The following is a 27167-nucleotide window of genomic DNA, read 5'->3' as shown; positions in this document are numbered from 1 at the left end:
ACTTTCTCGGGCCACTTTGTCAGTGCGTAAAAACGCATATAAGCCCTTTATACAAATCACGTTACTAGAAAATATCAACAAAGAAGAAGTGTTGCAAAAACAAACGATCACACTAAAGCTACACATAAAACTTAATTTTTAAAAAGAAGGAATATTGTACAAAATTATATGAAAGTAAAAAAACAAACACCATAAAAAAGCATAATTATAATATACCTAATATAAAAAGAATATTATAAAGTTTCACACACATACCGTTTTTGATTCTATAATCACGATAAAGAAGAAAGTTTACAAAAATTAAATAAAAACTCAGATAAGCAAAAGAAGAAAGCAAATCAAAAAAGCACAGAAAGAGAAGAAAATTAAAAGAAATATTTATTTGGAAGTAGATATAATTGAAAAATCTAGTGATGTTAAAATTAAATCAACACACCGCACAAGCACAGAAGCAAAACAGAAATTGAATAGAATGAGTGGGGTATACAAATACACTCACCCCACCTCTTGTAGAAGAACTCATTCTCAATCTTTTCATCTTATTTCATCTCTTAAGCTCTATGGTCTGTCGGTAGTTTCTTAGGAAACAATCGCTCAATTCAGACTTCGAGAACAATCTTAATCGTTCGGTTAAAGTTCGTCTGATCTCGGCCGATCTTCCGGAGTCCGGAGCAAACTCGGTGCAAGAAGTTGCTTGTTTCTAGCAGAGACCTCCACCTGTTAACTCAGAATACAAAACAAGAGACAGATACGACAAGCAGATACACCGAACCATCTGAGACGACTTTCGCAGTACCGCAGTACAGGTAGTTTCTTAGGAAACAATCGCTCAATTCAGACTTCGAGAACAATCTTAATCGTTCGGTTAAAGTTCGTCTGATCTCGGCCGATCTTCCGGAGTCCGGAGCAAACTCGGTGCAAGAAGTTGCTTGTTTCTAGCAGAGACCTCCACCTGTTAACTCAGAATACAAAACAAGAGACAGATACGACAAGCAGATACACCGAACCATCTGAGACGACTTTCGCAGTACCAAGAAATACGAAAAAGCTGTACAAACTTCGACCCAATGATGTTACTACATACAAACGAGAAAACGGAGGCCTAATTGGTGAATGCCTTTCAGAATTGACATTGACACAAATCGACGCTCGAATTCATTTGCCACTTCAAATATCAGCCCGTTAACGTTAACGGCCTGCGTCAGTGTTTTATTCAATTTTGCAGCCGTCAACGAACAACGGATATCAACGGCGAACAACGGCGATTAAAACGGACCGGAATATGAAACGGGAAAAACGTCAAAAAATGGTGACGTCCAATGTGACAGGAGTTCCGATACCCGGTCAGTAAAATACTAAAAATCCATACATTTTTTATAAGTTAAAATTAAATGCAAATAAACATAAATTAATATTAAGTTCTGCTAATTTCTTTTAAATTTGGTAGTTGTGTGGTAGCCGCTTCCGCTATCGAAACTGTTATCGAAAAAAGTTTAATATTGGCTTCGAAGCTCAACAAGCTGTCACGCAACGAGTAATGCGATAAGGTAAAAAGCAGCGCAGAACAAAATATTAAAAACTCAATAGGAAGCTGTGTAAACCTTACGGCGATGCACCACTTCATTTAGCATTTTACTCCTTATGTGGATGGCGATAAGGTTTAAATTCCCGCTCAACACCAGCCGCCGGTTTTTATTTATGCAAGAAAAACATATCCCAAAAAGTGTGTGTTTATTATATTTTGCGAAGTACATACACAAATATTTAAATATTTTACGAGAATTTTCTAAAGAACTCAAATTGCCACATTAAAAAAAATAACATAATCGAAAAAGGGTTCGTAAGTAGGAGATTTTGAACTTCAAAGCAATTTTTATAATCCCGATACTTAATTTTTTTTCTTTAAAAAATGAAAACAAAAAAATGCTGATGAATGCTGAAATGTTTTAAAGGCAAAGTTGTGTTCTACAATTAAAGCATCCAAAATAATTCTAAGTGATCACATTTTCAAAGCAAAAACCGTTGTTTTTTGTATTAGGTACTTCGTAGTGCTACGCCTTAAAATTTTTTTATGAACATGGGAAAACAACAATAACGAACTTTGAACCGTGTTAATTTATGTCAAATTTAAGGAGATATATTTATAACTAACCCACAATTTTTAATGTTTTGAATTATTAACATCTCAGTTTTATGTATCAGTTCTTGGTATCACGAAAGCCGGCAGTGAGAATTTTTTATTACTGCAGGCACAGTGTATTATTTTCCTACGTATAATACTACTTTCTATGCTTTATAATATTTCCCCTACGTACCATGTTAAGCAACTAACCCAAATAAATTATATAAAGCCATAAAAAATACGATTTAAATTTTTATATATAATTCTCAATTTAATACGTTTTTAAGAAGCCATTTTTTCACTTAATATGAAAAGTCTTTGTTAATAATAGCAGTGGTAATCGTAGTATATTCCTTAATTATTTAGTAAAAAAATGAAGAAAAAAAAAAGTGTCTTATGAAATTAAAAAAATATATATTATGTAATGGAATTTTGATTGAGTCTAGTATATTTATATTATTAGGTTGTTAACCATTATTGTATATAGTATGTAGATATAAAATAGCTGCTCATTGAATAAAAAGTTAACACAAATTTATAGAATAGAGTAAATAAATAGGTTATAACACAATGAAACACAACGATTATATTATGTATTAAAACATTTCACAGTTTATTGTATTATTTAAGTCTTTCGTAGGTTATAGTTTTTAAATATATACAAATATCAATTACTTACAGTAGATAATTGCGACCGTTTTACTTCAATTCGAAAACCAGACGTTAAATTTTGATACTAACATGATTTACAGAAGGTTTTGCTTTACACAATAACATGGAGCATTACATTGCAAGACAGGAAATAAGATTACACAAGAACTTTATGGTGATGTCTGGTTTAAAACATTGTGGCAAAGATTTAAAAACGAATCTATTGTAAAAGCACAAGTAACTGTGTTCAAATACTGTTTCCAAATATAAGAATCACTCATTAGAAGAATATGATAACATAATAATAATCCAAAATACAAGTCACATTATTTTACTTCAACAATTGGCTTGCGGCTACAAAACTCACCTAGATACAATGCAAGGAAATAAGTACAAGGAAACATGATGTTGATCTTGCTAGCACACTGACTGTTGTGCCTGTGATATTATGTTCTTCCACCAATCTATTAACATTATCTAAGTATTTATATAATATCACAAATCATAAAGTGAAACATCAAAAGTGCAAAGCCGTTGACATTTTATAATTCCGTTTGTTTCATATATATATTATATCGTTTGTATTTGACTATCTATCCTCGTTCTGAAGCAAAAGAGCACATTACAATAAGAAGAAATGTATTTCTATGTTAAATTATATCAAAGAACTGGTTTAGTGGCAGTTTGTTAAAAAATTAGCGAGTATTTTTACAAATTTGACTGAAATAAACTTTTTAACGTTTTTTTACGAACTAAGTGTCAACATCAGCAAAATAAGAAAAATACAGATACAAGAAGAATTCTACTAAAATTTTATTACATAATTACGTTGGTTATTTTTAGAGTTAACAATCAAATGATTCAATTATTGCTCTTTCGCTTCTGGACAATCCCCAAGTTCGAGTATGTATTCCCGAATTAACTTCTACAATGACTAACTTGACATACCGCCTTTGTAACTTATTTGTTATATTCACATATAGTTAATTATGTATGCTAACTATCATTATTGGTAAAAGATATGTATTTAAATTTACTTATTCATAAAAGGTTACATTATATATCATGTAAAGAAATAACGAACAGTTTCAAGAATATACAAACATAATGTCTAAATATAATATTACATTAAAGATCAACCATAGAAAAAAATAAAATATGTAAATTCTAAATAGGAAATTATATGCTTCATTTAAATAATCTTTCAAATATAATCTAGACAATAACCACAAAATATACATAGGAAAGAATAAAATACGATGATACAATTTAGGAACATACAGTTATTTTAACGCGTGATTGTATTATGATTTTTTTTACATTTACATAACTAGTTTGTTTCAAACACTATGCCAAAACAACACAATTTGGAAAGAACATGTGGTAATAAATAACCTATGCCTTTTTCTAGTAAATAGGCAAGCAAATGCCACGAGAGAAATACAAATTCGCCAGTTATGTCGGCGGTGCCGATGTATTATTGAAATAGCAAAAACTGCTATCTGTTGTCTGCGTACTTCCAATTTCCTGGGAAACTTTTAAACTTTGACAATGATTTATTGGTCTCCTTTAAGTTGGAAACTGACGATAGTTCCGCTAGAGCGGAGGAATTGACTTGCGAAATTCACAGAATAATGTAAATACATAAATAGGAAAGATGAACCCGAGATCTTGATTTTCTTTCAGCACATGAGATAGCCAAGCAATTGAAAGTTTAAATAAACTTCGTGCAATCATTACAAATAAAATAATATCATAAAATCGTGCATAAAATTTAATTTGGTGTGAATTATGAAATAGAGTTATTAAAAAGACATCTCGAAAGAACCACACGTTTCAAAACAAAACGAAAACATTGGAAAGAATGATGACAAAATAAATCGAATTGATGGTTCCAATTAGTGATTAAATTATCATAAATAAATGTGCGATATTTCTGTGATGTTCGTATTAAGTAATTTAATTGCACTTGACATTTTAAGCGACGTCCCTTAAGTTTGCGTTAACTAATGCAATTCTGGTAGTTAAAATTGCCGTTAAAGTATTAATAGTTATTAAGTTATATTTAAGGTTCTGTAGTTTGTGCGAGAGAAGGTACTAAGTATAAAATTTGGCATTTTCTCCCTTGTTCTTATGACGAACGAAAACTAAATTACGCTTAAGTTTAATTAAGTATTGTCTATGGATAGACGATAAATTGGCACTTTACATTTAATATTATATATACAGGGTGCTACTCAAATCTTCGGTAGATGATGACATAAGTAGGTACTTTATAAATTATAACATTTCATTCTTCATGAAAAACTATAATAATAATAATAAAAATATGTTTGATGGGTTTTTTAAATGCTTCGTTTGATAGAAACATGATCTTAAGCAATAAACCTTCTCAGTAAGGGTTACAGATTTTAATTAAATTAATTAAATCTTATTTTGAAAAAAAAACATGTTGGTTTCTTATTTCAGAAGTGTGAGTCAATGTTTTGTCTATTTCATGAAGTATTTGATATTAAAATAAATCCTATGAAGTTTAACAATAAATATTAAAATGTAACTATACAATTTATGAATGCTATTTCACCGTAGCAAAATAACATCAATGTTGAATAAAATATAAAAATATAAATGTTGAGTAAAATATAGTTCAAATATAAAAAAAATATCCTGAATTAGGTACCTAAATAAAGTTAACATATATAATTCCAAAATCAAAAAAATTAATGTTTAACACGAATGATTTCACCCCATATCCTTGATAGATAATATACATACTTGAGTTCAACATATTCACGTAATTGGTTTTGTCGTGCCTCATTATTTATTTAATATCAACGGTATAAATATACCATAAACCATATGCAAGAGATATTCAGACTTTCTTACTATATGCAATAGGAGCTGAAATCATACATGTAACATTAATTTAAAAAATTATATTATTTCAAAATGTATAGCTCAATGTAATAATAGCATGTGACTCAATAAAACAACACTGGAATAAAAACATTAAATAATACATATATACGGATCTCCAGCGACCAAATGTTTTCAAAACATTGGACAAAAAAAAACATTGGGTCGGGGTCACAACCTTTTTTTTCCATCAGTCGTGGAAAATAAAAAATATTGTGGTCCTAACCCAATGTTTCATGTTATCACAAACATTTGATTTGTGGTAGTATTTTCGCTGGAGACGCGAAGGAAAACAAAGAAGAAATCGGCACAATTTAATTATCGTACCTTTTCCGTATTGTGTAGCTTATAATATAACGTAAATAATATAAACAGGAATCTTCAGTGTCCGCAAGGTGACAGTAATGTAAATTCTTCAGTATGGAAGGTAACACGAAACAGTAATGTGTTAACCATCGAGAATCTAGAATAAAATCTGTAGAAACGAACCTGGCTATTTTTCGAAACAAATTTACAAGAAAACTAAAGAATATCTTAGAATTGTCGGATTTTCAGTAATTTTAATTGAAGGATCTTTGAGGTTTAATAATTGAGGCCAATAAACATTTTTCATTTATCTGTTATTGAGGTAAATGAGTAACGATGCAATACAAAATGATATTTGTAAAGTTCCTAAAACATTGGAGATACATTACCTAATATTTTCATTAGTTAGAATTACGCAAACAATGGAAAGGTGTTAAAAATTAACTAAACTGGTTAATACTAGACCCTTAGAAAATCTTAGAACTGTGATGACAGAAAATGGTGATTCAATATCAGAATTTATCGTTACTGCGACAAAAATTACAGAAAAGCCTTGATTTGAAAGAGGTGTTCAACATTCTGTTCGCTTGGTACTGCTATTCTTCAATCAATGCATTAAAGTACATTTCTAGTATCAACCACAATTTGAAAATTGTCTAACTAAAAGTACAAAACATACCTCGATCACAAATCACAATACATAATATTATTAAATGGTATATTAAGTGGTGTAATTGAATATCCAGATTATTGGGTTAGCCGAATCCACAACTCGGCGGAGTGCGGTAATCGCACGACGATCCATTAAGTACGTCTTCAAATCTTTTTAATGAACGATTTCCGCTCAATTTGCAAAAATCCAATCCAATTGAAGCCCGAGGAAAGTGAAAACCCCCGTAAACGGATGGATTCTGATTCATTTGATTCATAATATAAAATGAACTAATCGATGTACGCGAGAGAAACTGTTTAAAAACGTTACATTTTTCTTCGTCGTATATAACATTATCATTAAGTGTGAAATCTAATTTAATACTGACCATTATTTTAATTCGAGGCTCGTTAGAACCATCCAAATAGCAAATGTAAGCCCTATCACTGTAAATAATCCAATATATATCCTTAACTAAATGGTAGATATATAATGAGATACCTCGCTTCTGACTCACTGCACAATTACCAGAAGCGAGGTTAATTACATCACTTTGATCTTCTAGCAAATCTAAAAGTGTGGCACTTTTATTAATACCAATTAATGAACTTTGTGTATGATTATCATTGGAAGCTGTTTCCGGTGTGATTTCTTCTACTTCTGTTACATTATATTTGTTTTTTACATTTTTTGTTTGCCTTCTTTTGGTAGGCCTTGTCGGGATGGTTGTAGCACATTGACTATTCAGGGAGTATAACAATACGAGAAGAAATAAGCACAAACCTATACAGTGTTGAGGTTCCGTGGCAACAAAACTGAGACAACCAGAAGTGGCGGAGGTTTCTTCCGCGTTGGCCGATGGCAGTCCAGGCAGAAGCTCTAGTTTTCCATCCTCACGAATCTGTAGAAATCGGTAGTGTCAAAAGAAGAAAACAAACCTAGATGCTTTGTAACAATCAACGAAAGTTTTAAGAATACGGGTTGGACCATAAACCAAAACGAGTTTAATAACTTTTTTATGTGAAAGGGACCCATGTGTACGTGGGGCTGCAGTGGGGATTTAGAATTTCGGTTTCCTTTCAGGGCAGTTCAGAGAGAATCCTCCACTTTAGATCGAGGTATTTAAACACGCGATCTCTGGGTCCAGATTCAAGTGCCTTACAGCTCTGCGAAGGAGGTAGTCGCCATAATACTTTCACCCATCATCAAAGTACTTCCCAACCTACTTCTTTCTCATTTTCAACCCTTCGCACTTCTTCCAGCCTCAAAACATTCTCCAAATGAGGATGCCGTAATTCCACTGGTTCAGGATATTCAAATAAAAAAGCCGTTAAGCTTGATACACACGACAGAGCTAACGACCCAAATAGACCCACGCTGAGCCAAGTCTCATCTTGTGTGGGGAAACTCAGATGACTGCCTTGCTCGGCAGGCTCGGCTTGATTTTCGGTGAATCCAAAATTCCACCGACCTGATCAACTAGCTATATGTGAGAAATTCCCGCTTCAATGACTCACCGGCCGCTATGAGTGTGCGATCAACGATCCAAAATCCATTTGGAATGAATTCAGATTCAGACCCTTGAGTCGGAAAGTATGGCCTCTTCAAACGGACGTGATTTTATTCTGGATGTTAGGTACCTACATATATAAATTATTTCTTACTACTTCATTTTAAGGGTTCATCCCACTTAATCAAAAAAAAATTATTTGATGGTTTCGAAAATAGACTATAAAATATTGTGTATAAATTTCATAAAAAAAATTCGGGTTTATTTGAGGACGCTCTCCGGCATGCTTTTACTTGAGCGAGCAGGTATTCCTGAGCCTAGCTGCTCTGCCCCTTCTTAAGACTTTCGGCTTTATATACGCAAACAGCCAGAACGCGTCGAAGAGAAGCCAGACTTGAAGAAAACGAACTGTTTGCACAAGCGGAAGCCATCCTGTATGGTGCTGGCACCGCTGATTAGTTGATTGATTCCTCGAAACCACTTTTTTTCTTTCTTCGTTGATTTTTTCTCCGGAACTACTGAATCGATCTTTACGAACATACTACACATTCGCCACATGTATGGTTACAGCTGTAACGAAGATATTAGAGCACTTTTTGAAAATCAATATATCACTCAAAATAAGCTTATTTTCGGAGATTTTCAGCAGTCACCATTTGGTTATCTTTACATTAAAAAATCATAATTCTAGTTCGGTCAGTAGCCACAACCATACTAAACCAAATCTTTTTGGTTTTTGTGTTTCAGATAAATCTACTAGGAAATAAAATCAAGGAAGCTTATATAGCTTTTTTCGAGGGACTATGCGGATGCGGCTACCAGGGATAGATAAATTATGTAAAATAAAAAAATAAAAATTTTCACACATTTCAAGAGATATTTTAGGAAAAGTTTTATATTAATATCTTTCATAGGAACCATACAAAAAATTCACAAAAATACCTAACTTTTCAGCCGTCTAAATTGGGATGAAGCCTTACATAAACCTTTAATTAATATGTGTGGCTAGGTAGATTTTGGGCTCGCCGAATATCAGCAATCTGAGTTTCCCCACACACGATGAGTTTTGGCTCGGCGCGGGGCCATGGCTTCAGAATAATTACAAGGTTCCATCTAATCTAAATGTTGCAGTAATGACCTCTAAAACATATATTTCTATAAAGCCTATTATCATCGCGTGACATGTCGAATGAAACCTTGTTATTATTAATTATAAGGGTCTAAAGAAAGACGTCTCTACATATCCGTATTTAAGAAAATATGTTCGAAGGTATCGAACAAGAGGTGTGGTTTAAGGAAAGGACGGTCGGCTGTCGGTAGTTAGGACGAATGAACACAGTATTCTGAGGGCACTATAACAAGACATAAATAACTTTCTTAGAACCTACCTTCTGCGTGTCTCTCCACCTCGAACTGGACCGATCCGACTCTATAGAGTTATGCTGGCCGGCCTCGCCCTCTCCTAGGCTTAGTTCCACGTGTTCCAGGGGGTCTGAGACAACCCTTGGAGGCTGGTCTAACCCTGTCTGGGCGGGAACCTCGGTGCCATAGAAGATCATGCTCCACTGGGACAGGGTACCTGAACAGAGACAAATATTAGCACGTTTTCTCGTACATAATAACATATGTAATGATTGTTTAATGTAAATTCAATCAAATACCCCTTTAGCAAACTTGGGAGATATTTCTACCAGAAGTCAAACACCTGTAAGAGAGATTTCTCCCTACCTGACACGGAATCATAACAGTCATCTCATGCTATCTCATTTTATATTACAGTGAGGTATACGATAAATAGTATATGTCACCACTATTTAAAAACAGTGCTAGAAAAAGAGAACATCGCGCTTCGTATTCGCATTTAAAGTTTTACGCTCCCAAAAATATCTAAAGAATTCCATGAAACAATATTAAGCATTTGAAAAATATTGCCAAGGTTTGCAAAGTTTTGTCAAATCTTCGTAAATATTTTTATATAAAAAAAATATAAAAACTGAAAAATTTTGCCTTTGTATAATCAAGTATGTTTTTGGTGGTAAGTGGTAATTACATTTAACACGAGAAAAACCATGCGCAAAATTTTAATATTTAAACCTAGTGTACCCTGCAATGCATCGCTATTGCTAGAGTATTTCTCAGGCGACTCCGACTACTTCCGCCACTCACTACTATATACCACAATGTTACCGTTAAAAAACTACATTACGTCGTTTTTGTTGTTTGTTTTTGGGGTGTTATGCCGTGTTGCGCTAACTCCTTCTTTAGCCGACGTTTCGGACAGCGTTGCAGTGTCCATCATCAGGGCAGATCCGGTAGATCCGAAGATGTGTAATTGTTGGTTGTCGAGTTTGTGCTTATTTACTTGGAAGCGATACAATCCACTACGAGCCTGTAGGTATTACAGTACAAGGGAACTGCAATTTAAGTGAAAGCACAGTATTTACGTTAGCCTGGGGCCCGTCCAAGTGCGAAATGCCACTTATACAAACAACAAAAATGCTTTTGGCCGTGAAAATCTAAAAACTTACCTACATTACGTCGACTTTAATTTGACACCGTATCTCATTCCGGTGTAGAGATATTGCGTATAGGTATTCCTTGGGGGTTCCCGAGTTCTATTACCATTCAAACGAAACCTCTAAACATTCCTGGCACTTATAAGAACAAAATTTGAAATTTTCAGCGACATCGGTCGACAAACTTCGAGCACTAATATACGCAGGATGAATTTTTATACATTAAAGATTGCATATAGCGATTTGTAATTCTAAAATCTGAAAGAATCTTTAATTTGATTTCAAAAGCAATATTAAATTTTGAAATATGTTCAAAACCATGAAATTTATCTGGAATCGAAAGATTTGCGAAAATATTTACCGCGCAATCGGCATTTTGACAGTTCGTTTAAGAGAAATACGTTGCTAAATAATGGGGCTCTAAAGCAGAGGTTCCCAAAGTTCCCACCAAGAATCCAATAGGCCGTTTCCCACCATCCACTTATTTCTTACAAAAAAAACTATCTACCGCCCAGTTTCCTAGAATGCATAACCTCAAAACTTTATTCTTAACCAGAGTTTCCCAAAGTGGTCTATATGGCCCCCGGGGTCGATAGCGGCTTTATGGGGGTCCATGTCAGCGAGAAAAAAATTTTAGGGTCCAAGAGATTCAATTTCAGGTACAAACGAGTGGACTCTCATTTACATCAAGTCATCAACATTCAGGAGTTCCGTAAATGACACAAATAACACAGTTTACGTAATACTAATAACAGACTGAGAAATTAATTATTTGATATTTGTAATTTTATATTTCATATAATTGTTTTTTAAGTTGTATAAGTAGAGTCTCCTTGCCTTTTTTGTCAGAATTAATATATTGAAGCAAAACATTGTACATTAGAAGCCGCAAATTTTCCTAGTTTGTCAACATGTTTTTGAAAAATGTCCAGGGTAATGGCGTTTTGGTCTACGTTCAACGTTTAAATATACTCCACACAGACTTTTGGCTATGGAAATGGATATCAGAAATCAATATCAAGAATCAAATATCATACAAGAAGAACTGATCTTAATAAGCACTAACAAAGAACTGAAGTATTTCTAGCTACAGAAATAAATTCCTGTTCCTTATCCTGTTTCATTTAATGGAATACCTCACAAGGGCGCCCATCTATGCACATCTCATATTCATAGAAGTCGCTGAAAACTTTCAAAACCTCGTCCTCCTCAACACAGGATCTCCTAGTGAGGAAGACTACGAATATAATCAATATCTATTATACATATATATAAATATACAAATTCTTGTAAAAATGTAAAAAAAAATATATAGCTATTAAATTAAAAAAGTTCTTATGAAAAAAGGAAATGATTGAATTGACAATCACATAGGACTTTAATAGGTTTAGGAAAATTCAATATTCGGCAAAAAAATTTAGGCAAGTTATTTTACGTGAACAAAAAAGTTTGGGAATCTCTGCTCTAGAGGGTAATTATCATCACGGAACGTTTTGCATTTAAAAAAATTACAAAAATGAAGAAGTATTGATCTGTCTGCAAAACAAGTGGGAAGAAATTACCTGACACACTCCAGCGGCATTTAGGTTGGGGTGTTTATTCAAATTTAACTTTATCTGCACAATATTTTTTGTCGACAGGTCCCCGTTAAACGTCGATTTGAGTTTTATTGAAAAAACAGAACTGTTTGTTGTTATGCTTATTCGCTAACGGGTCACCATTTGATAGAAAGCTGAAAAGGATATAAAATCTATATTTCGGGGACCTTTCAAATGACAACAAAAAACAAAATGGCGCTGACAAGTCATTGGTGACAATTGAATACATTTCTGAGAAACATCCGAACAGCGAACCATTTGGAGTGACCTATGACAGTTATACAATTCATTATCTATTATAGCCTATCTATAAAATAGATGTGTCGAGTTTTTTTGGTTATATACACTGTACAACATGAAATGCAAAATAAAAAAATAAAAACATAAAATAAACTATTTATTGTTTAATTTTAATTATTTGTTTAATTCGTAGAACTTCATTTAATTTTTTTTTTTTAAATTTAGTTAAAATCAAATTTAATAATATAATTATTAAGTTCTGCAAGTATTTTTTCGTTATTGTTACAGCTGTTTCGGCTTTCAAGGCCATTTTCGAAACTGTCAAGTTTTTCAATTTTCAACTGACAGTTTGAAAATGGCCTTGAAAGCCGAAACAGCTGTAACAATAACAAAAACCAAAAAATACTTGCAGAACTTAATAATTATATTATTAAATTAGATTTTAATAAAATAAAATAAAATAAACTCGTCAATTCTTAAATTCAATTCTCAAACATAGTTTAGCAAATGAATATAACAAATATATCGACTTTTTGAATGTAAAAATTCGACGTTTAAAACATACCTAAACATTTTTTTTTATGTCAAGATGTTTTTATTTTATTTTATCCAATTGTTAACTGCTGTAATGTAAGACATTATTTTTTGCGACCCTTATGTATCAAACTGTAAACATTTCAATGTACCCAATATAAAAGCCCCATGATTGTATAAAAAGAGTAAATAAATAAATAATATTAAACTTTTCTTTATTTGACGTCCTCCGTGGTCGAGGGGTAAGGCTTTCGACTAGCAAGCTGGAAGTCGCGGGTTCATATCCCGGCGTGGCAAGTAAATTTCTTTTGATTAATTTGTGTTATTTATCAAATAACTCATTTAAAATATCCTATAGTATATTTGCGGCACGTTCCAGAGTGGAAGATACTCTCAGTATCGCCCTGGTGCAAGATCACCATTCAGAATTGAAAGATTGCTTAAATTGGCTTAAGCTGTATTTGGTGACCAGATCTGAATAGTAAGGTACTTCCCCACCTTCCTCTTCCCCATCTCATTACTCTCACCACTACCTTCAGCCTCAAAACATTGAGGATGCCAAGTTTCACTGGCTCAATAAATTTTAAAAAAAATACTGACGAAGAAACCATTGGTTTTGAAACATGTCGATCCTATTTGATTAAATAATGGTTTTTACAAATGTATTGAATATATTTAAATTTAAAATAAAATAATCTATTCAAAGAGACAATCCTTCAGGGTAAAACACTCAAAATCTAAAAATAGTTTTTTTGAAAAAAAAACTATTTTTCGGTAGGTATATTTGCTTTCTGCAAAATATATTAAACTATATTTAAGAGAGGCGTAGACAAGCAAATTTATTGGAAAAATACTTTTCGAAAAGAGATGCTCAAATCAAATAATAATAAAATAAAAGTGGTTTATTGGGCACTAACTTGAGTTTTTGGAAGAAATCGTCTTTAAGAAAAAGAGGCGAAGTATAATAAGTAGATACACCCCACTATATCTAAATCACGCAGTATAAGTGACTTTTAGCTGAGTCGGAAGGTTATTTTACTACGTGTTCTAACGTTGAAGAGAAATGGAATTTATACCTAGTACATATCTGTACCACAATGGTTCGATACGATCTTCACAGAATTTGGTCTAATCTATGTATGCTATTTATATAAATAATAGTGTCTATGGCGAGTGGACACCGGGCGGGCGACTTGAATTTGATTTTTATAAAAATCTACAGTTTTATTTCCAGATTTATGAAATTTTGCATACTTGACCTTCAAAGCAAAAGGAAGGTTACAGTCCACATATGATTTAGAAAAATTCTGTATAAAGCTTGGGCAACGGCAGGGACTTGTCCGTCGACGTGGATTCAATTTGGATAAAAATCTACTATTACCGGGCAACTTTTTTTAATTCATTTTACATGCACAATGCACTCATCAATAAGAAAATCGAAAAATGTTACGATGAAAATACCTTTCTAGGAATTAAAATTACGCCAAAAAATATTAAACCTCTAAATTTGTATGTTTTTTTTCCATAAGCCGAACTCAAATAGGTATAACAGATTTCTTTGACATTTAATTTAATTTGAATAAAAACAAACACGAAACTAATTTTTGGAAATTTTAATATAGATGTCTCAAAAGACACTGATACTGAACGGAGATATATTATTCACACCTTAAAATTGTATAACTTTGATTTGTGTAACACAATGTTTCTCACCAACTAACGACACCAGATCGTTGATAGATCACAATATTACAAATAGGACAATTATTTTCCGGCACAATGTCAAATATTTATAATCCTCTTAGTGACCATAATATACTCATTTTGGAATACAAAAATTCCCCGAAAAACCTGCCGAATAACAGATCCCCAAGAAACCTCTCAAACGCTTATAAAATAAATTATCAAAAATTAAATACCTCACTTAAAACTTGTAAATTTACCTATTCGTCTGACGATGTAAACAAAAATTATAATAATTTCCCTAACTATCTTCAAAATGGTATGATTTGAGATTTTCAAAGACAAAAGCATTACATTGATTTATTTTGGGGTATTATGCCGTGTTGCGTTACCTTCTTCTTTAGGCAACGTTTCTGACAGTATTATTGTGTTCATCTGCCCTGATGCTTCAATACGGCATAATAGCCGAAAAATAAATCACTATAATCTTCAAAATGCTATGAATTCATGCTAAACAACAGAAAATGGTAAGAAACGAAACAACAGACTAAACAATATTCTTTGGTTTGATGCCATCGATCACGATGATGATCTTGCAAAACCAAACAATAATTTGCAAATCTCTAGTCATAAAGAACGAAGAAGTAAAGGAACCAAAGAAAATTGCAACCGAATTTAAAGCATTTTTACTCCCACTCGGAGAAAACTAAGCATCAGTTATAACAACTTCTAAAACTGATGTTAATACGATCTACACGGAACCTCAAGCAGCATGATCATGTCAAATAGAAAGGATATCTTACGGGTCATATAACGGCAGCTGGTTTCGATGGTGTAACCTCTCTCCTTCTCAAAAATTGCTAACACGAACTGGTGGATAACCTCGTATTCTTAATAAATCTCTCTCTGTTAAGAGGTATCTTTCCACACAGACGAATGAAAAAAAAACCAAAATTATCGTCCAATATATATACTTCCAGCTATCTCTAAAAATTTTGAATATATAATTTTTTTATTTTTTTTTATTGTTGATACATTATTTTACAATATTTCATATTTTAATTCAGTAATGTTGGCCTCACTGGGTTGTTTACCCGTGCTGAGGCCCCATTAAAGAAAGACTATTGAAATATCTCAAACACAACAAAATTCTAACGTCAAAACAATACGGTTTCAGAAGACGGTCTAACACTAAATGTGCAGCTTTCGATTTCATATCAGCTCTACAGAAACATTGATCGTGGTGATTTCTCCATTGTCTTCCAGATATGTATAAAACAATCCGGCATACAAAAAATCAAAGTAATGCTTTAAAATAAAAAATTTAAGTACATACAAAAACGAAAATACGTAATTTTTATCGTATTGTTTCCTTTTCTCTCCTTTTCTATCCCCTGTATTTGTAATCGAGCATAATCTGTTTTTACCAAGTATGCATGGTACCTTTTTGTAAATTCCTACTTTGGCTTTGTGCTTATGTGTATATACCTGTTTGATTCCTTTCAATTTTTTGTTTCTTCTTGTTTGTTCTACTTAACCTCCCTTTTTCTATTTTTGTACCGTTTCGTATGACAAACTTATGACTTTGATATCAAAATACTAATGTAATCTACCTGTTAACTCCCACCTATGTATTGTAAGTTCCTCCCGTCCTAAAATGAGTTTTATAAATCATCGGGATTGCTCTAGTAAGAAATAAAAATAATATTGTTTTTTAATTTTCCGGGACTTAAGCTATGAAATGTCTTCAAAATGACATTAGAAAGAAAAAAAAACAAATATATTAAAATGACATCAATAAAGACAAACGAATGAGTAAGAAAAAAGCAAATATATTAAAACACACCCCATTTTAAGTGATATAGAAACATAATGTAGGCTGAAATATTTTGTCGATGTTTTTTCCGGTTATTTAATCTCAGCTTAATAGTATATATTTTTAAATGTTTCTAGTGTAAAAAATTCGTTTGAACAAAATTGAAGGTAGATTATTACGTCAAGCCCAAACATATCATACGCACATAACGTTCTGGAAAAAAACATTTTATTACATGAAGTATTTTGTTCATGGTGCTTTGTAGAATGTGAGATTAAAAAATAATATAATAATCATGAAGGAAACGATGCTTTAAAAAACAGTGAATTATCAAAAAATACAATATTTGAGGGTGGAGAGTTTCGTATTGAGGTATGAGTAATTGCATTCTATTAGTAGGTATATTAATAATTGAAATGGGATTCAATAAGTATTGTGGTGGATTCATTAACAAATATTTAAAAAACGAGATTCATAATATTGGCATGCTTAAAATAACAATAAATTAAAATACGAAATAATGTGCGGAATTATGATTAGGTAGATAGGTACTTATAATAATCAAGGTACATTTTGTGGCTAACCTACTAAAAAAAAACAATTTTGGTTATTAATAAAAATAATAATGTACTGTTAAATCTACTTAGTAAAAACATAGTAAAAATCACAACAACAAAAAACTGTAAAAAAAAACAAATGTTAAAATAAATTATTCAGACAAGCGATTGAAACAGCCAGGCATATTTTTCAAGGAGAAAAGCTATCAGCAATACCCTTGTCTTCTGATGTGAGACTGGACTCGTGGTGGTCCCTGTCCATCTCGCTATCCAGGGAGTCCTGAGGAGCCAATCCTCCGAGGAACAACTCGGGATGAAACTGAGATAGAGGAGGATGCTGCCGTGACGGCTTATTCCCCACACCTTCCACTTTGGGATACGGGAACAATGCTGGATAGATGTGCTGTATTTTAGGGTACTTCTGGAAGAGTGAAGGAATTCTAGAATTCTTCGGAGCCACGTGACCATCTGGGGGTTGATCAACAAAGATAAAGCCTCTGAAATTTGGAGGGTTTGTCGACATCTCTACCGTACTCTCGTGGTAAGGTCTTGTCGTTGCTTGTTCGTCTTCTGTTGTCAGTCTTGAATCGGATTTCTTAGACTCAACTTTATAACTAGGATTGTCTGACTTGAGGTTGCTACTCAACTCAATGCTCGGTTGCTTCGACACGTTCTTCTGAAACATGAGAGCACGCTGAGGCGCAGTTGTATCTTGATTGTTGTTTTTTGACAACTTCGTTGTCTTTTCGAGTCTAGAGTTTTTGGTCACTCCGAATGTGAGAGTGGTCTCGTGTCTGGGCCTCTCAGTTGTCAAAGCGGCGAAAAGCTGCTTTTGTCCATTTGAAGACCTCAGACCGGAAGAAGAGTCTGTCTGTCTTTGAGGACCTTTGCCGTTTCCATACTGCCTATTGTAAGAAGAAGTTTTGTTTGTAATTCCTCTAAGGCTGGTAACAGTTGGTCTAATAGAAGACTTATTTTTTCCTTGGGGGTTTCTATGTTGATTTTTCACGTTTTTGTTTTTCTTCGAGTTACCATTCGAGCTGACAATGTACTGTGTGGATAGATTATTATTCCCGTTGGCTTGCGACTTGCCATTGTTTTTGTTTCTATTTTTGTTAGACGTCATCGTGAGGGATGGGACAAGGACGGACTGGGATATGTTAATTTTGTAATGAACGTTACTATAAGGGCTGGGGTCATTTTTGTCGGCGGGGCTGGCGGTCCCATAGAATATGAGTGCCCAGTCTTGAAGCGATGCGCGGCCTATAAATTTCCACAACACAAACATATTAGGAAGCGTCAAAGTACACTAGTTATGTTAGAATGTTGTTAATATGACATCAATCAGGCTAAGTAGATTGAAAGAATTTTTCAATGGGATTGCAAATGATTTAGAACATCATGAAAGTTAAGTTGTTAGTTTTATTATGTACAGATAATAAATGGACGTAGTTTGGATAAAGATAAAATATTATAGAGTAAGCTCATACCTAAGAATCTGCCTTCGTTGTGGATTTCTAATTGCCAAACTCCGTAGGGTGATTCTCCCCAGGTGTGAACGGACATGAATGGCCAGGAGATGAAACCGTTTCGGGAAATATCATGGGACCTAAAATAAAAGTAAACCATTAGTAAACGAAAGATAATAAGCAATACCAGTGCAGTGCTTTAATATTAAGGCGAAGCACTACGTAGCGATGCAAAAGCATGTGTTTTTTTTGAAAATTTGATTAGCTAAACATTTTTTAGATGCTTTAATTACACAATGCGAATAGAACACATTTGGCCTTTGAAATAATCATCAGTATAAGGCCTATAAAAACTGCTTTAGTTAAAAATATCCTACTTACGAAACCATTTTCGGTTACAGTTTTATTATATGATGTGGCAAATTAAGTAATTTAGAAAATGATCGTAAAATATTTAAATAATTGTATCTGAACATCGCAAAATAAAATATAACTTCTTCGCAATGTTTTTTCTTGCATAAATCAAAACAGGCGGCTGGTGTTAATCGGGAATTTAAACCTAATCACCATCTACATAAGGAGTGTTATTGTTAGCGGCCTGTTTCTAAATATTACACGACGTGGTGCATAGCCTTCGAACTCCGCAAAAAAACCGAGGAAAATAATTTCCCTCGGGGACTATGTTATATGGGGGGGAGGGGGGGCAGAGGTGTTGGTTATTCAATGAACGGTTCCCGAGGCGGCGGTACTTATAACTACCTCTCGAATTGGACTCCCGCTGCTTAACGGTCGAATTGCAATATTTAAATGGGAAGGCTGTGTATGTTTTACTATTGTATGTGCTAAGAACTAAGCGTACTTTTATTAATTCGCTAGGTACAAAAATTCCGTGTCCAACATTTGTAACCGATTAACACTAACCCCATGAGAACCCCCCTACAATATGAATCTATTCCGACCAGAAGTTGATTCTATAGGAAAAAAATAATGAATTAAAAACTAGTTAATGACGGATTCCAGTGAAAAATATAAAAGAAAATAAGAGGTGTTATTTTGATATTCAATCGTAAAATATCAATGGTTTCGTTGCTTGTGTGGCACGTAGCGCCGTCTCGTTGAAAGTAAACGTTGTCCAGATCAATACCATCCAATTCCGGCCATAAAAAATCATTTATCATCTCTCGATAGCGCAATCCATTCACCGTAACTGTTGCTCCAGCCTCATTTTCGAAAAAGTAAGGTCCAATGACTCCGCCGGACCATAAACCGCACCAAACAGTCACAAGTTGAGGATAGAGAGGCTTTTCAAAAATAACTCTTGGGTTTTCTGAGCCCCAGATGTGACAATTTTGCTTGGTGACGAAGCCACCGAAGTGGAAATGGGCCTCATCACTCAAGATGATTTGCAATTGATTCACTCAAGTGAATTTTAATAATTTCAATGCGTTGTTGAAGCGTGTATCGTTCCATTTTTATCAATGGCGTAGTTTCTACTTGTCAAATGTCAAAAAGTGACAGCTTCAAAAGTAACATCTACCGAAATAGCGGGCTATTCATAATAACACCTCTTATTGGAAAACCTTGTATTAGGTTTTTTTGAATATTCAAAAAAAAAAACTTGGATTTTTAATACAATATTAGATTTCTGTGTCTATTATTTTTTGCCTTGTTCATTCATATACATTATAATTATTTCAATTTTAAACATGATTAAAAAACAGATTTAAAGGGTCCGCTTGGCTCTGACGTCATTTCAATCCGATCAAATTTTTTTTTTTTTTTTTACAGTATTACCGCACAAGAGTCCCAACTGCTCCCGTCTGGAGCCAGTGAGACTATGGCATCCCCAATTGGGGTATGTTGTGAGGCTGAGGGTATTGGGGAGGGGAGGGAGATGGGGAAGAGGAAGGTGGGGAAGTACCTGGCTATTCAGATCTGGTCACCAAACACGGCTAAAGCCATTTCAAGCAACGTTTCAATTCTGAATGGTGGTCTTACACCAGGGCGATACTGAGAGTATCTTCCACTCTGGAACGTGCCGCAAATATACTATATATTATTTTTAATTAATTAATTGTGAAATAACACAAATTAATCAAATAAAATTTATTTGCGCACGCCGGGTTCGAACCCGCGACCTTCGGATCTGTAGTCAAAAGCGTATACCACTAGACCACGCCGGCCGTCAAATGCCTTGGGGAGAGTGACGTCATCCGATGCAAAACTGTAGGGAACCATTACATACTGCTAATTAGGTCCGTCTTAGTTAAGGCGATGCACTACGTCGTGTAATATTTTAAATTGAGCCGCTATCAATAACAACCCTTACGTACATGGCGATAAGGTTTAAATTCCCGCTTAACACCATCCACCTGTTTTGATTTATGCAAGAAAAAAACATGGCCAAAAAAGTGACTTTTATTATATTTTGTGGATGTTAAGAGTGGGTTATAGGGGAGAATGGTGATTTGCTGGAAAACGGTTCTCTAAAACGGCTTAATACTACCTTTCGTATGTCATTCTCAGACTTCATATTCTTTGTTACCAGTTAATGGACTATTATTTTTCAGTCTGCCTATTTTTTTTTGTAGTTGTTGTAGGCATTCGACCATAAAAAATAAAAACATTGATACACCATACAACCCACTTTTAAAACTTGGATCTATGATTATCGCGTTAATAACGGCTTTACACAATATTTTTAATTTAAAATATGTATATAATACACACATCTGTAGAAGTACGGCCTCTTATTATCGTTATGCTATCTGTGGATATTAACAATTAAATAAATACTTCATCTTGCATCAAATTTTCAACACATTTCACAGTTTTTTTACTTATTCCGGGATGGAAGCCCCCGGTGATGGCGGTGAAACTATAGGCTTCCTGTTTTACGGCGTATATATTTCGAAAATGCCATCAAAATGTTTCATTAATGGGTCTAAAAGTAGAATACCGACTCACTTAAAGAATTGCAATAATCTAAGGAAGCTACAAAAACAGTAAGTACTCACAAATTCTCTTTTTCATGTAAATTTGACGTATTGTATTTTTTCAAATGTCATATTTTTTAAAAGGCGTAAAATACAACATTTAATATGCGTTCCTTTTCCTAACGGTTAGCACTAACGTCATGTTGTTTACTGGCGGCATCTTTATGCAAGTGTGTGTGAGAGAATTCATTGTCTTTACGCGCTCTGACTAAGTGGGAGAGTGAACGTTTTTTCATAGGGCACGTTTGGTAATTAAACCAAAAATTACCATCTCACGCCAGATCATTTGTTCGTTTGGTAAAATCGGACGTTTTAAGTGAAAACAAGTCAAGTTTTTCACTGTTCCTACCTTACATGGTAAGGGGTATTAACACGTTGAACGCCATTGTGGAAATGAAGAAACATTACCATTTTAAATTTGAAAAAAAAATACTCAGATGGCATCGGCGACCATCAAAACGTATTCCTTTTTTTTTTTTACCAAAATTTTCCATGAAAATCAAGAAAATTAACTGCGGTCACCGGTGACCGTCATGGCACTATGGGAGAAAAATGACGATTTTCGTTATGAGGAGTAAACAAGTTTATTACCGTTTTTTATTTTTATCTTTAGATTAAACAGATAAAAAAATCTTTTTAAGGAAATTAACAATACCATCGCTTTTCTGCGTATAAACACGTAACCATTCACACGTTGTCAAATCAAAGATATTCTATCTATGTGTTGTGTTGTAAAGTTCCAAACAATAATATTATTTTTCTCTTTGTACATAGATCAATATTATGATTTATCCATGGCAGCCGGAAAAAAATACTCCAAACAAGGTATGCTTCAAGTAACGAATAAATGAAAAAAGATTATTGTTTAGTTGTACTAAATAAAACAGAATAATTTAACAAATATATAAATAAAAAAATAAAATTTCTTTTATTTCTCGAGGTCAATTTATTAATGATGTTATTAATATGTATGGATATTCTATCAAATATAAAATTAAGAAATTCACCAAATAAATCCACCTTCGATTTTCTCGAAAACGAAAGCTCAAATAAAAAAAGTCATGACCCAAAATTGACAATAAATGAAAGGTTATTCACAAGTTATCCCTTTATAGGACAACTTTTTTTAAACGATACGCCCTTAATGGTTTTATTTATGTATTCTATATTCATTTTGATGAACAGAAAAAAACTTTTTTTTGCTTAGCTTTTTTGAAATTTTCGATTTTCCAGCGGGTTTTTTTCTGACCGGTGTCCATTTAAAAAAATGATATAAAATTATGGTTTTCAAAAATATTAAAAAAAATTTGGATCATTTAATAAATAACTTAATTTGCCACATTATACAGTAAAATCATAACCGAAAATGGGTTCGTAAGTAGGAGATTTTGAACTTCAAAGCAGTTTTCATAGGCCTATACATTATTTTTTTCTGGGCTTATAAAAAGACTTATCTAAAAAATAGTCGATTATTTCAAAGGTCAAGATGTATTCTACTCGCAGTATTTAATAAAAGCATCTGAAACATTTCTAGGGGACCAAATTTTCAAACCAAAAACACCTGATTTTGCATTACTCGTATGTCATCGCCTTAAGTACAAAATCTAACTATTAAGATAAATTTATCTCCATAAATTTTTTTTTAAGTAAATTGGAAAAAATATTTGAAAACGTAAATGAAATTCCTCATTCCATACATAATATAATATAATATCCAAATCTTCTCATATTTTGGTATATAGTTTTATTGAGGTATAATTGAATGTCCTACCTGGAAGCCAACAGCGTAGCTTTGGTCCCCGCAGGTGAGGTGAGGTTAATCTGCAGATCACCCCTCCGGGCGGCCTGCAGTGTTATCTTGGCCTGGACGTGTTCCAGGTAATTCACCCCCACGCACTGGTTGACGGCGAGCTGTAGGACCATTTGGCTCTTTGCCGGTATTAACCTGGATGGGAAATTTAACCAGATTAGATAATTTGCTTGAGGAAATTAATATGACCTTTCAGTATTGACGTAAGATATTATTATTTTTTAACCTAAGGCAAACTTTGATTTATTCCTGAATCAAAAATGTGGTGAATAATGAAAATTTCTTGACTTCAGTAACATCCAAGTACAATAACAATAGTTTTAAGTAAAGCGCACTTGAAGTGAAATAACACTAAACTGCGCTATACAAATGCTATGTTATTATTATTAATAACTAACCATCACGCCGATTTCCGCAGGGGTACGTAGAGAGGACAGACCGCCAAACAACTCGGTCTTGGCACACACTCCTTGCCTCATTTACATTCATACATCGTCTCATACATACTCTTCTATTATTCTGACTCTTGACATGGCCCGACTCAAGTATCTGATTCACTTGGTCGTCCCATATATTATTTTCGTGCCTCGGGCTTCCCCGACTTCTGCTACCATACATATTTGCATCATATATTTTCCTTAAACTCCTCTCTTCGTTCATTCGCTCTACATGCGCAAACCATCTAAGCTTTCCTTGACTTACTGTGGATCTCCACATTTCTCACACGATCAACGATCATACATGGTTTTACCGCACATACGTCTCAGGGATCTCACTTCTACAGCATTCAATCTACATTCATACTTTCTCGGCCAGTTTCATGTCTCACTTCCATACATCAGGGTAGGTACCAGCACTCTATTATGGACTGTTAGTTTCGCTTCATTGGACAATTTTTTGTAAGCACCAACTGCGTTCAATTCTCCATTAATGGAGTTACCTGCATTTACTCTGCTTTCAATATCTCTATCAGCCTTCCCATCTCTCGTAAACATACTTCTTAAATACACAAACACATCAACCTGCTCCAAATATGCCTTATTCACAACTATATTGCACACTGTTTTGTACTCTCTCTTTCAAACACCATGACTTTAGACTTACTTACATTCATCGTTAACTCATTATTTATACAGAATTCGTTCATGCTAGACACGAGAGACTGTAGATCTTCCATTCTGTTAGAAATCAGCACCGCGTCATCAGCACACAACAGGCAATATACTTTCAGATTACTCAAATTCGCGCCCAATCCCAAGCCACATATAAGAAAAACGCTTCAGAAAAAAGGAACTAATTCTGGAAAAAAGTATCTAACCATCATATCATTTATACCGAGGGGAGGGTTGCATACATATGGCCAAAAGCTTGCACAAATCACATCCATACATCGGCTAATAAATACTCCTGATCTGTTCATCTGGTCAAGTGAAATTTAATTGACAGCCGCTTTAAATTTGGCGGGCTTTTTTGTCTATCGTCGTTGACCACAAACTAGTATAATCGACTAACTGACCACAGGGGGTCTAGCACAATGAAATCGATAACTTTAACAATGTCGGATCGATAGGCGTAACTACCGATAATGTGGATAAGTGCAAGCGAGATGGAATGCTTGAAAGATCTTATAAAAGGCGATGCACGTTAGTTGTGTGCCTCTTTTGTTAGAAGCAGCTCCCCAATAAATATCAGTACATGAACACGTATCATTATTGAGTACAACCTACACCGCTACAATAATACTCAGCCTCTACACTACATTGGCACCAGCTACATTTGGCATACATTACAATACCGATCCATAATGCCCTATATCAATACGTTTACAAAATCCGAAATCTATGGTCATTTAGCGATGTTCGCGAGCACAGTCAAAATATGATTCCGATTGTCGGTAGACAAAAGCCGCTGATCGCATAAATGAGGTCTTTCCTTCCAAGGAGCTTCGTTATTCTGGATCTATTCTTAATAAACAAGTAATTTTGCATAAAACACGATATTATTAAAAAAGTTGCGTATATCAACAGGAGCAGCCAAGGAGATTTGACGGGCTTTCTTTGTCGGAATTTATTATCAATCGTTGACCGTGCTAGAGAATGTTGCTAACTGACCATAAATCACGAATTTAGTCAATATCGTATTGATATAGGGCTTTGTCGATCGTCCATGCTAGACCTCCTGATCACGAATTTAGTCAATATCGTATTGACATAGGGCTTTGTCGATCGTCCATGCTAGACCTCCTGATCACGACTTTAGTCAATATCGTATTGACATAGGGCTTTGTCGATCGTCCGTGTTGGACCTCCAGGACTTTATGGCGAACAAATAAACTCATTTTCTTTACCAATTCCTTGTTTACTTCATTCCGTTTCCAAATCAAATGAATTCCTGAATTCACCTTTTATTTATGTTTTCATCAGCTCTTCCCTTTCATTTAGTCTAATTTCTACTTTCATCCTTCCTATGTCAGTTCCATGCCCCACTGCCAACAGCACGCCTTCAGAAAGGGCTACCTAATACAATAATCGACATAAAGCGCCTATCATGTTACGGAATTACACCACACTATGTAGATAGCCCAGTCAATGAAGGTTTTGTGTCGGAACTAATTCCCCGGAAGCTGAATTTTTCACAGATGTTAGAAGACCTTTAGAAATGTATTTTTACAAAAGTCCCCGACTTTCCCCCTTGTGCTTCCTTCCCCACCCCTCCTTGAATATATTTTTCAAAGCCTTTCGGAATACGCTAATATCTCCTTAATGGTTTTATAAAATCGGATTATTTATTTTTTGTTTAGTTTCTTATTAGTTATTCTAAAAAATTGTATTCTTTCATTTTTGCAAAAAAAGCTATACAATCTCTACAATTTATTAGTAAAGGAAAATATCAGTTTTTAAAATAGTATTTCAGAATATATTTGCACATAACTTTTTTCTGAGCCTGTTAACGAAAAAAAATAAATCAATAAAACTTGTAGACAATATTTCTAGCTATAAAATAATGTATATAATGATGGGTTTTAATTTATAATGAGGCACGTAGGCTGTCAATAAGGAGCACGGCGCGCGGCGGCTCGAACGCGCAGCGGTTCGCGGCGCAGCGAGAAATTACAAAAACCTTAGGAAAGTAATGATTAATTCATGTGTTTGCTTTTTGTATAACAAATTCATCTAACGTTGAAGAGTTTTATTGTTATTTACCAGGTTTAGTTCGGAGGGGAGGGGGGAATATAAATATTTTCCCCTGCCCAATGAAGCGCTTTCATTATCAGCCAACCGCCGTGCCCCGGTCTGGCTAAACAGTCATATTATGTTGTATGATTGTTTGTAACTTATTATTTAAATAAGCCAAAAATATCTACAACAGCGTAGGACTACCCTTTCACAACATTAAAATATTGCAGACCTTATGTTATGGCGAAGTTCTGAAAAATCTTTTGTGGAGATTCTCACTTGTTTTATTATGTGCACCTATCAACAATAAAATACCGAAACAACAAATCACTTAAAATATTGCATGGATCTAAAATGGTTTACTTTCAAACAAGCTTCTTAAAATATACCTAAAAAAATATTATAATGAAAAAACGGTTTGTAAATTATATTATATGCTTATCAATATTATCTATGACAAAATTAGGCAAATATTTAAATAATTTTCTAGTCAAGAGAGTCTTCCATTTATTCGTCATACTGGGGTGTGTTCAGACATGATAATCCGTTACGGTTGTAGCACATGGCAGAGCAGGTAAATCCAGATTTTCTGCAGCCACAGTAATTTCCACATCC

General features: G+C 33.9%; 1 protein-coding gene across 1 annotated transcript in view; it reads right to left on the bottom strand.

Moving 5' to 3' along the window:
* Positions 1-27167, bottom strand: part of LOC149425908 (uncharacterized) — a 155358-nt gene that overhangs the window by 5528 nt on the left and 122663 nt on the right. The window contains exons 9-13 of the mRNA XM_089643867.1: positions 23338-23511; positions 18592-18710; positions 17318-18364; positions 9546-9736; positions 7431-7548 (exon numbers count right to left, since the gene is read on the bottom strand). Of these exons, the coding sequence (XP_089499993.1) occupies positions 7431-7548; positions 9546-9736; positions 17318-18364; positions 18592-18710; positions 23338-23511 (1649 nt within the window). The remainder of the gene's footprint in view (positions 1-7430; positions 7549-9545; positions 9737-17317; positions 18365-18591; positions 18711-23337; positions 23512-27167) is intronic.

Source organism: Hesperophylax consimilis, chromosome 2, assembly GCF_061612785.1.
Source record: "Hesperophylax consimilis isolate HC1 chromosome 2, BYU_Hcon_1.0, whole genome shotgun sequence".
Classification (NCBI taxonomy): domain Eukaryota; kingdom Metazoa; phylum Arthropoda; class Insecta; order Trichoptera; family Limnephilidae; genus Hesperophylax; species Hesperophylax consimilis.
The sequence above is the reverse complement of the archived record's forward strand: the minus strand, read 5'-3'. Positions and strand labels throughout refer to the sequence as shown.